The sequence below is a fragment of the Pungitius pungitius genome, chromosome 19 (assembly GCF_949316345.1).
Source record: "Pungitius pungitius chromosome 19, fPunPun2.1, whole genome shotgun sequence".
In the NCBI taxonomy this organism is placed as follows: Eukaryota; Metazoa; Chordata; class Actinopteri; order Perciformes; family Gasterosteidae; genus Pungitius; species Pungitius pungitius.
The window spans coordinates 2,556,615-2,567,864 of NC_084918.1; the positions used below are offsets into that span (position 1 = coordinate 2,556,615).

The 11,250-nt window shown below is 47.3% G+C and overlaps 1 protein-coding gene across 1 annotated transcript; it reads right to left on the reverse strand.

Moving 5' to 3' along the window:
- Positions 1-940: 940 nt before the first annotated feature.
- Positions 941-11,055, reverse strand: topbp1 (DNA topoisomerase II binding protein 1). Its single transcript, XM_037456529.2, has 28 exons — positions 10,729-11,055; positions 10,487-10,579; positions 10,270-10,404; positions 10,009-10,152; positions 9,678-9,859; positions 9,285-9,478; positions 9,028-9,204; positions 8,767-8,933; positions 8,462-8,625; positions 7,764-8,008; positions 7,365-7,681; positions 6,925-7,097; positions 6,531-6,742; positions 6,076-6,392; positions 5,772-5,960; positions 5,552-5,667; positions 5,329-5,452; positions 4,442-4,600; positions 4,238-4,334; positions 3,946-4,147; positions 3,637-3,866; positions 3,343-3,488; positions 3,152-3,251; positions 2,382-2,545; positions 2,142-2,270; positions 1,964-2,053; positions 1,707-1,868; positions 941-1,597 (listed from the first exon to the last, which is right to left on the reverse strand). Exons 2-28 carry the CDS (start codon positions 10,571-10,573, stop codon positions 1,469-1,471), a joined length of 4,551 nt encoding a protein of 1,516 aa, XP_037312426.2. The 5' UTR covers positions 10,574-10,579; positions 10,729-11,055; the 3' UTR covers positions 941-1,468.
- Positions 11,056-11,250: the final 195 nt, after the last annotated feature.

Below are 11,250 nucleotides of genomic sequence, written 5' to 3' on the forward strand. Positions count from 1 at the left end.
CGGGGGACACAAAGCGCGTCCCTCGTGGCGCACTGCCGCAGAAAAGGGAGCAGGCTCAGCGGGAAAGCTGCAGGACGCGTGACGTGCGCGCTTTTTCACAGCAGCTGATCTAATCACGGGAAACGCTTGATTGACTGATTAACTAAATGGTTCTATTTTGTACAGCTTATTACTTCTGTGTCATCATTGGACGTGATTTGCAAGAAATACTACACGCCTTTCCACAGAATTTAAAGAAAATGAAACAATGAATCAATAATATTTAAAAATAAATATGGCGGTGCATTTAATTGTTTTATTGTATTATTTTGCAGATGATATGGGGCCTCCTCTTTACTCACGTATTTTTTTAAATCTTATTTAATCCGACGACTAAATCAGTTTAAAAAAAACAACCTTTTAGTTTGAGTGATACTGAAGAGTGGTTCTCAACCTGGGGCCCGGGGGGGTCATTGAGCGGGGTCACATGACTTATCCGAGAGGTCCCGAGAAGATTAACGGAGTAGGAAAGGTTTTTGTGAAATGTTTGATACTTTCAGGTCTAAAATGCAAATATCCAAAAACACCTCGTGCAGCATCTGACCAGGTGACTCAAGCTTCGTGCTGAAGGGACGATGAGACAAAAAGAGGAACAGCTCTTAGAAGTGAATTTGCACGTCCTTTTAGGACAATATTTGAGGCTCTTGGGACTCAGCAGCCTGAGTCATGTTCCTCAGGCTGTGCAGCTCTCTCTCCTCTAATCCCACACCTCTCCAGCAGCAGCAGCAGCAGCTCAACCCCCCCCCCCCCCCCCTCCCCCCGAGTCTGTGTCGAAGCCTCTATTACGAGGTTAAACCACTTACCCGACCGCATGTGAGGCAACGGGGGCATCTGACGTCGGCTGGCACCCTGGCGTGAAACAGCACGTCACTCCGCCAAAGGCCCCGAAATGGTGAACAAAATCTGCGTTCAGCCAATGGATCAAAGTTACCGTTTGGATCACTTTCATCAACCTCTTTGAACAAGAGTACAGAAACAAAGTGTGCTGACTAACAGGATAACAAAGCATTTATTCATACAAGTGATCCAGTTTATTCACTTTGGAGGAGGAAAAGAGCTGCGGAAAATAACTACACAAAGATATCAGTCAACAGAAAAATAAATAGGTTATTCATTTGTAATAGTTTAAGATAAAACGCCTCATTAGAAACTTGCCAACACCAGCAGTGAAGGAGTACTGCCCCTCACAGGCCACAGAGGATCATCGCACCCAATTACAAAACGTGACTCAACACATTTTTCAGACCTTCATTAAGTCATCCATCAAAGGCTAAAGCCTCACAGTTCACCGCAAACTGCGATGCCCTCGAGTTTAAGATGCCAAAATGTCACAACAAATGGTCCACTTATTTTATTTTTAGCACGAGAGACAAACAGAAAAAAAAAAAATACAACAATCTTATTTACAATAATCATTTCAAGCGACAGTTCAGGTCAGACGCGTCTTTTTCAGCCTGGAGTTGTCCGTGGACGCTTTGCGCTTACGTGACGGAGTCCCCGGAGCTTCTTCAGAGGGAGCTTCGGTCAGGTGGTACATCTCCATGGACGGAGTTGGATCCTGTTTCAGGGGAACGAAGCACACGGTCAGCGTTTAATCCACTTTCGCCTCAACGGTTACAGAGAAACGATCTACGGTTCAGACATTTCGTCTGAGGAGCTGCTCTGACCTGCATGAGGTAGTCCGCAATGTACTCCGGCTTCAAGCACCTGACCCCGTGGGAGGTGGCCTCCGACACGTCCACTCGGAAGTCTCCGGGCTTCAGCCGGCTGAAGTCCGCAAACAGGTGGGAGGCCTCCTTGTACAAGGACGGGGAGGGACTGGGCAGGACCTGCAGAGAGAGAGAGAGAGCATTAAATGAAGCACTATAAATGTTTCTCTGTGATAATCAGGTGGGGACCCCCACACAAGTAGACAAGCGGCCACCTTGGCATTGCCAGACTGCAGCAGCCGCCTGAAGCCGGATTCTCTGCTCTGGTCGATGTTCAGCATGACCGTCCATCCGCTGAAGGCTCCCTGGACAAAAAACGTGCACACAAGTTAATGATCAACCGTGAATACGCAAACGGCGTTGGTGGGAGGCAGCGATGAGGACTGTGGGTACCCCTCGATCGGAGCCGCCCTGCAGGCTCTTCCTCCAGCGCATGGCGGCTAGCGCCAGCCTCCTCTGCTGGGAGGTGATGGAGGGCAACGCGTCCAGGATGGAGCCGCTGCCCCACTCGTACTCATCCTCCTGGAACGAACGCACACACACACACACTTTGTATCGGCTCCCTTTTTTAAAAGTTGATAATCATTAACACATCATTTCATGATGAATCCTGAGTCTTTAGCTTTAGCTGACCTGGATGAAGCGATCCACGGAGCGGCAGGCCTCCAGGTACGAGCGGTGCAGGATCCACTTGCCCGCCGCCATGGCCGCGAGGTACTTCTCGTTACGCAGGGGAGTCCCCACGATGATGTGGGAGCAGCTGGGGTCGAAAGACTGCTTGTCCAGGACGACGCCGCCTGAATAACAGATTCAGAAAATGTATGAATCGCTGTGAATGTTCCTTAAGAAAAACTGACTCACCATGATCGGCTGTAAATTAAACCTTCAGAGGCAAAATTAATCACTGATTTGTAGAAAATATTCAATCTCGTGGACTTTAGATGCGTTGGATCTGTCCCTTTATTCTTAAAGGAAAACTTTACACAAAAATAAAAATTCCTCGCACACTCAAAACAGATCAAATTCTTGATCAATTGAATAAACTCGCAGTATAAACCAACTCTCATTTATCTAGTATGCTCATTACTTAATAACCACATAAACAGCCTCCTGCAGTTCTGAATTGTGTAGCTTTGTGAGTCAAGTATTTCATTATTCTGTTTGTAAAATGCTGCATCTGGGCTGAATGTACCCTATACGCTTAAATAATGATTCAAGTGATGAAGAGCAGTGGATTGCACTCAGAAAGGAAACCTCTGCAGGAGGAAGCGTTCCCCTTGGCCCGAGAGGCTCTTCCTCCTTTTTAGTCGGGCAGGATTTAGCTCCTCTTGACTTCAGGCCCGCTGGTGTTACTGCAGCATGACGAAACGACGTTTAGAGCCCTAATTGGGCGGAAGACTCACCAAGCTCCTCTATGAGGTGGCTGTAATCAATGCGCTCCTGTGGGCTGAGGGAGGACAGCTGAAACCTGGGCGGCTGCTTCTCTTCCTCCTCCGGCTCCTCCTGGAGAGAACCAAAGAGAACCGATGAGCACCGGTGGCTTGTTTGAGCCTCCTCACGGGTATGCGGATGCGTCGACGTCGTGCCGCTGCACCTGTGGCTCCGGTGCAACGGGGGGGTTGGCGAGAGGGAAGGCGATGCTGGGCGCTCTGGGAGTGAGGATGTCGGTTTCTCGCTCCTCCGTTGGAGCCCTCGAGACTCTTTTTTGGCCCATGTGTTGGTCGATGACGTCACAAGCAGCTGTGAGGGGATACAGGGTGAAATTATTAATTTTTCCCCCCCCCTAGTTAGATCCCTATCAAACAGCCTTTTGATCAAATCGATCCAACAACAACTGGCTCACAGCTTTTTTTCTCCTCTTAAGGTTACGACGCGTTTGACCTCTCACCCATCTCCACCAGCTCAGAGTCCGTCATGGAGTCCGCGAACCGAGCGTCGCCCTCTGCGGCGGGGGGGGGCGGGGCGGCGAAGGGCTCCGACTGTTGGGACGGACTGCCGGGCCACTGTAGATTATCGGCCAGCTTGGCCCTCTCCTCCCTGGCTGTAGGGTCGTCCCAAACGATCTGTTCGCTCTGCGACGGCTCCGTGTTGACGTCCAGCGCCGCTTCTCTGGGGACCCTGGAAACCGGGGGACACCACTTAATATCATCCTTGGTTTTTTTTTACATTTTTTTTTTTTTAAGCAAGGCTTCCTTACCTCAGAGCTTCCAGAGTACGTCGGCTCCCGCAGCGCCCGAACCGGCTCCCGTCAGGTGTGTGGGGGTCCGAGTCGGCCCCCCCCGATCCCATTCTGCTGAGTCTCACCGAGGTGCGCCTCCCCGAGGTCAGCTTGGTGGCCGACATGATCTCCTGGAGCTGCCTTTGCAGGTTCTCTCTCATTTCTAGAGTCTCTGTAACATCTGCACACACACACACACACAGTAACACAAGAGTCACCCACAGGAATCAGCGCGTTCTTTTAAATATACAAAAAAAAAAAAAAGACCCACCGCTTCGCCCTGCGGCATCATTTGTGTCTTCGTTATCGGTGCTTCCATCGCTCACCCGGCGCACCGCCGGGTCTTCTTCCGCGTTAACGCGTCCGCGCTGAAGGACGGACAACGACAGACAATTACAGCATCAAAGACGTGCTTCTCCATCAGAGAAAAGAACACACGGAATGTGGGTGAATTTAAATAATCGTTTAGACCCACCATCTCATCCTTTGCCCCTGTGGCGTTTTTGACTTGGGTCCGTGTGAAAGGTGGAGACCTCTGAGAGCTGTTGGGCACCTGGCTGAGGTTCAGGCTCATTTTGGGGTTGTAGGTGAACGGATACAGAGACTCGGGTACGTGCCTCTGTTCCTCCGCACACTGCTCAAGCCGACACAACAAAATGGCAAAAACAGAAGCTTATTAGACAGAAATTGAATAAACTATGAGACACATATCTGAAACTCCACATTTCTCTATGATTTTTTTTTTTTTCCCTTGATGGGATACAAAGCGGCACCTAGCAGCATGAAATGAAAACGATTTGTAAATAATATCACTTTATGAATCTCCTTCATCTTGGTTTCTCAAGATAACCAAACACCACAACTTTGTTCTGTGACAGATTCACAGAAGTATTGTACAAATAAATTAAGAGTAAGAAATCCAAGTATTCTGTCATTAAATTTCCTAATTATCTTTGCAAATTTTTACCTAATTAAATAATAATAATAGCTCATTGGCCATCATAAGAAATAAAACAGTATGGTGGATCGGGATAGGAATTTTCTTCACTAATTCCAATTTACTCATTCATTACAGAGCGAAAATAACAACTGATTAATAAAAAAAAAAAATGAGTCCGTAATTAACTAATGAATTAAATGTAAAAAAAAGAATAGAAAAAGAGCATTTTTTGGTCCAGGTTTTCCGAATGCTTTTCTCTGCTTATATAATTATTATTTGAATATTTTAAGGATTTGAGCTGCTGAATGGTCAAAACTACCTCCTATCCAATAATCCAGTTATCATTAATTTAAAATATTAAAACTATGTTCTTGTAGAAGCAGTTGAGAGTAAATATATATATTTGCTGCTGGGAAACGTACAGCCTGCAGCCAGTGCTGGGAGACCACGTGGAGGCCTCGCTCCTTCACGCCTCGGTATTCGCGGCTGTTGTCGCCCACGCGGCCCTGGTAGATGTAGTGCGTCACTGTATCGTCACAAGCCCACCTAAAAACAAGTCGATAGGGACGGGATTGAATTAAAAATGTAATATCTTGCATTCACGTAACTAAGTAACTCTTCTTAAAACGACGGCGTGTTGAGTACCTGAAGTCCGCTCCGAGCGAGGCGGCGATGGCATTGAGCTCACTCTGCATTTTGCTCAGCTTCTTCGCCACACAGATCACGACACCAGCCAGAGAACCCGTTTCTTTTTGTGGGACCTTTGATAAAAAGTATTTGATAATACTTATTGTTTCAAATATCAAGGAACATCACATCTCTATCACATGATCACTTTCCCTTGTACTTCTACCATTCGGTTTACCTCCTCAGTGGTCCTTGTGAATTTGGGGCTGGCAGTGATCGCTTGCATATCGCTGTGCGAGACGCCATTTCGGTTTCTATTGGCGAGAGACACCTTCAAGTGCCTGTTGATGACATCAGTCAGTGGGGTCTCCACCATCTCTTCTGGTTTGGATTTTCCCCCTGGAGTCTCCAATGCTCCTCGCGCATCCTTAACAAAAAAAACAAAAAAGAAACGTCCATGTATATCTAGCAGTGCACAACTTATTGCTGCAAGCCTTAGTCGCCAAGCTAAAGTTGTACGGTGCTACTCAGCGGGCCCGAACCTTGGAATTGAGAGTCGCCCTGAAGAGCTGGTCTCTGCTGAGGAAACGAGAGGGAGTGTCCAGATTCAGGTAGGTCTCCTTCGGAGGAGGGTGACTTTTGACGCCTTCTAGGTCTTGCTTAGGGTTGCTGATGTCCTCTTTGGGCTTCCTCTCATCCAACACTGAGCGCAACACTTTGCTCCGGAGGCGACCCAAATCCAGCGGAGTAACGGCTTTACCGCCCTGCAGACCCAGCAAAGGGATCTCTGGAGACGAGGGTGCTGGGGGAGGCATGGCGGACCTCTGGGAGCCGCCGACGAAGCTCTCATCGTCCCTCTCTGTTGTAGAAGAAACAAGAAATCAATGTAATAGCACAGGAAACCAGAAATTCACTACAGGATAACAGAAAAAAACAAAAAACGCAAATGAAACATGAATTTCCAAATAAAGGCCTTGAATTGTGCCAACTTTCTAACCCAGTGAGGTTGGCAGGTCCACTAGAAAAAGCCCCTCCTCCGCCCTGTGGCCGGTCCGAGCAGACCTGAGGATCCAGTGCATGGTGACGGCCGGCAGCCCCCATTTCTTCGCCGCTTGGTACTTTGTGCCTTCGGGGCTCTGCAGCACCAGGTGAGTGCTGGCCAGCATCCCTTTCTTCTGGTTGGCCAGGCGCACAAAGTAGTCCTGGACGCTGCGGGAGGGAGAGAGAAGATTTAAGAAACCGTTGTGCAAAACCCCCAAAAACTGCTACGAGAGAAGTTATTTGCTCCTATTTTAACAAAAAACTTATTCCATTCTTGGGTTCCTGGCTAATATCTTTAATGTAGCATAAAAGTAGACGGCATTTGAGGTCGGGCCGCCGTGTAACCGTACCTGGCTCCAAGGTGCTTGGCCAGCTCCACCAAAGACTCCCTCTCTGCTCCCGTGAACTGGCTGACGGAGAGAACGCACTCTTTGAGAGGAAAACGCCCCTCCATCAGCGGGACGGGTGTGAACAAAGGGTTGGAGGACAGCTGCAGGACACACTCCTTCTCCACACACATTGCCTGAAAAGGAACACAGACGGTCCTTATTTTGTGCAAGCGTCTGTCCACAACTCAAATATATTTAATTTGAAAGAACAAAAAAGAGGAAAAGAGTAAATCCGCACATAGAGAGTTTTTTGCATGATAAAAGGGCTGTTTTCAGCTCAAAATGCCTCAAAAATCAGACAACTAAGAGCTTTTTCTGCTACTTTGTACCGGTTGACAAATTGAGGATGCCATACAATCCTCTCAACACAGGTACAATCAAAGCCGTACGGCGGATCTCACCAGCCAGGTATCCGTGACCACCTCGTCCACTGTGGCCTCCACCGAACAGCCCAACAGCGGGACCACAGCATAGTCTGCCACAACACGCGTGCGGCCCATCAGCAGCCGGCCTCCATTTTCCGTCACCAGAAGCGAGAGCTGGGTCTCTGCCTCGGCGCCGAAGCCCACGAGAAGGAAACGTTTCCCCAAAAACAGGCCTGTCTCGCTGGCTTCCTGCAGGGTCGAGTCCGGCCCTGGTGCTCGGCTGCGGTTTGGCGCCCAAGGTTCAGCATATGTACCGATGGACTTCCTGCTCTCTACCGGCGGCGGCATTTCCACTGGAGGGTAAAAGATGAGGAGTGAGATAAGCTGGCATGATATACGAGTCAAATGGTATCTAATTCTTCACAAGCTTCTTGCCTATGGTGGGGTCATCGTCCATGTACTGAGAGAGGAGGTCTTCCTCTGCTCTCGTTTGCCTGGGAGTGCTGGGACTGGCTGCTGGGGGACCAGCCGACGGCCGGGAGGTGGGAACGCGGCCGGCAGACACGGATACAGCCGCCGGGGCCGGGGGAAGACAGTCGGGGTGGAGGTAACCCGCTTCTGGGATTACACCGCCTTTGTTATAACTGTCCAGCAGCCACTGCACAGTCACTACGTGAGGTCTGAGAAGCAACACACAGACATTACACCCCAAATCAATGTTAAATCAGACTGGGAACTGCTGAATCGTCCAATTAAAGGCAGATCTTTAGAATATTATTGTTACAAAGTTAAATTTAGAGAGGACCCAAATCAATTGCTTTGACTTTAATAGTCAAAGATTTTTTTGTCATTTTGGCTGATGCAAGGGTGTGAATTTCGGAAAATCAACCTCAGCTCTTAAAATAAGTTTAAAGGAAACTTTGTGTGACACTCAGACCTTAAAGGACAAAAATATCCCCATTGAAACAAGGAATTTAAGTCACAATTCCATTATATCAGGCTTCAATTCTTTTCAGCAGCCGGCCTGCATTTTCTGTTTTTTTGATGGGATATTTTTGTTCTGTACGGACGGAAAGAGGCTTCTATAGTTGAGAATGCAATGAACACCAAGTAAAGTAATGATCTTCGCAGACCTATGTGTTGCTTTGAAAAGAAAATTCTTGAGGTCCTGGTCCAGCTCTCCCATGACCACATGTGTGAGTTCCTCACTGGGCTGATTGAAGCGCAGACCTCCTGCAGCGTTCACGAGACGCCTCAGCTTCTCCAGTTTCTTCCCTGGGAGGCCACACAGGTACAGCTGCACAACATTTAACAAAGCTTATTAAAAAAAAATAAAAAGCCTCATCTACTTTTTTCATCTTATCAAAAAATCATTACAAAATAATGACAATGGAAATCGCCGCTATGCGCGAAAAGGAAAAGGAACGCTTTTGTTTACCTTACAACCATCAAATATATCATCAGCTGGGCAGACGGTGAGATCCAGAGAATCAACGGGGTCTGGAGCTTCCAGGCGGCTGATGGTGCTGTTAGTGAGGGCGGTGTCGTTTACGGTCATGCTAGCATTCACAGAGATGTGGCTCAAGCCCAGCAGAGATGGACCCTCTAGAGTTAAAAAAGAAAAGAAAAGATCCTTTAATAGAATTTGTTACAGACTGACAAAAACACAGTGCACAACAAACGACTGTCGGTGACTCACCCTCCTTCTTGTTGGTGCCCGTGGGGGTGGAAGTGTGCGGGCGAGTGGCCTTTGATGCGTTACGCGTCACCGTGTACCTGCTCTCGTCTTGACAGAAACCTTTTTCTATGCTGTCAAACAGCCAGTGCAGAGACACGCAGTACACGTTCCACTTCTTTGCACACTCGTACTTCTGACCTGCAAACAAATACAAACACTTACAAATGATCCTGGTTGCAATAATGGAACCCGTTGTGCTAAAACCGTTGGTCACCTACCGGTTGGCTCACTGACAATGAGATGTGTACACTCATTCATTTTGAGCTGACCGGTGTACTTGGCTCCGTGCTGATCACAGAGCCGCTGCACCTCTTTACGCTCTGTGCTGGAGAGGCCGGTCACACAAACAGTGCAGCCACGCAACACGGGACACAGATAGTCCTCCGTGGGTAGATCTGTGTACCTGAAAAGACTGAAGGGGGCAAAGTTTTTTCTCATAATTGTAAGTTTAAAACAGTCATCAGTCAACAATATCATCAAACATTGGTATGGTTTGTTTTTGTTGTACTTAACAACTGTTTATTTAGCCAGAAAACATCTTTAAAAAAAATTATGATTCTTTCTCTTTAAAGATTAGAACAGAAATGTCCGTTTTAATGTCATTGACGTACCTATTTTGAGATTTTTCCCAGCAGGCTTTGACCCACGTGGGCAACAGGACGGGTTTATTCAGGCTGGCCGCTACCAGGTATTTTTTGCTGCCCACCTCACCGGCTATCAGGTGTGTGACCGATACGTTTAGATCAAGATAGACCCGCCCACCCATGAGTTGCACCAGGTCCATCACCTCCGCCTGTAGAGAGAAGGACACGAACACATCAGAGAACACTTGAGAAGCCACTGTGCTTTCCTTAACCCCTCGTCAACTCCTATGCAGAAGATTAAGTGTGCAATCTGCACTACTTTTTAAGAATGTATTTTGGGATGTTGAAGTGAACTTGCCCGTGTTGCTTTATCCAAGCTGGTGCAGGAAATGGTGATGTCGGCCATGGCCATGTTATAGACGGGCTTCTCTGCTTTGGGGACACAGTGCTGCTGCTGCAGGCAGTACAGCACCACCAGCGGGCTCACCACCCGGCAGCCAAGCTACACGTCAAATTACAAAAGGCAGAGAAAAATAATAATTACACCGTGTGACAGGGATTCACCAAATCCTGTGAAAGTCACGACCCTGTTTTTGACGTGTCAATTGTTGAGTTAGACCTTTTTGCAGTGCAGAAAGGCTGGGCTGGAGAAGCTGCTGAAGACAAACAGAGACTTGTCCTTCTGCTCCATCTGCAAAACTGCATCTTCATCCACGGTTTTCAAGTACTTGTCAGACTGCAGCTCCAGAATGGCCTGTGTAAACAAGAGGAAAGGGTCATGGTCCATTGCAAAATAACAGACATTAGCATAGTGAATACAAATGAACTTAAGTCACCTCGTACGCCTTGACAGCATACTCGGTTTTCTGTGCTCTGCTTTCCACAAACTTCACAATGAAGCCTTCCTTGTCTCCTTTGGACATGGCGAACTGAATCGGGACCAGTGACAAATACCCTGCATTAACGTTTGTTATAATGACGACAGCTCGGCTTTGCTGTAAAGTTAGCTTCTCGAGTCGATGGCAGTAATCACTAACCGAGGAAAAACGTTAAGCGACAAATACTGATGGCAACTTACCTTTTCGGATCCACTGTCAGATAAGCAAAGACGTGACGTTAATGTCGCACGTTACCGACACTAATTAAAATGCTACTGTCAGTTTAGGAAAGCTCGTCTGGCTAACCTACGAGGAAGCGACTGGGTTAGCCAACATTTAAAAAACATTTGACGTTATAACGTCAAAAATACTTTAAATACAATTATTATACATATTATAAACACAAAGGACCTCCACAGAGTTGGATACGTGGCTATACATTTTGTAATAATTAAATAGCAGCTAGGAAAAGTTGAAATATCAGCTTTGTTGTTATAATTCGCGCCAACGACACAACTTCCGGTGTCCCCCGCTATTCTGACCGTGTGGAAACCACCAGACAGGGTTGGAACGATCCGCCGGATCTACATTTAATATTCAATGTATGAGTGTTATTAAAATAATAATAAACGGTATGCACATGATAATAAAAACCCCACCAAAATAATACAAATAGTCGAATGATTTAATATTTTACTTAAATGAGGTTACCTTATATCTCT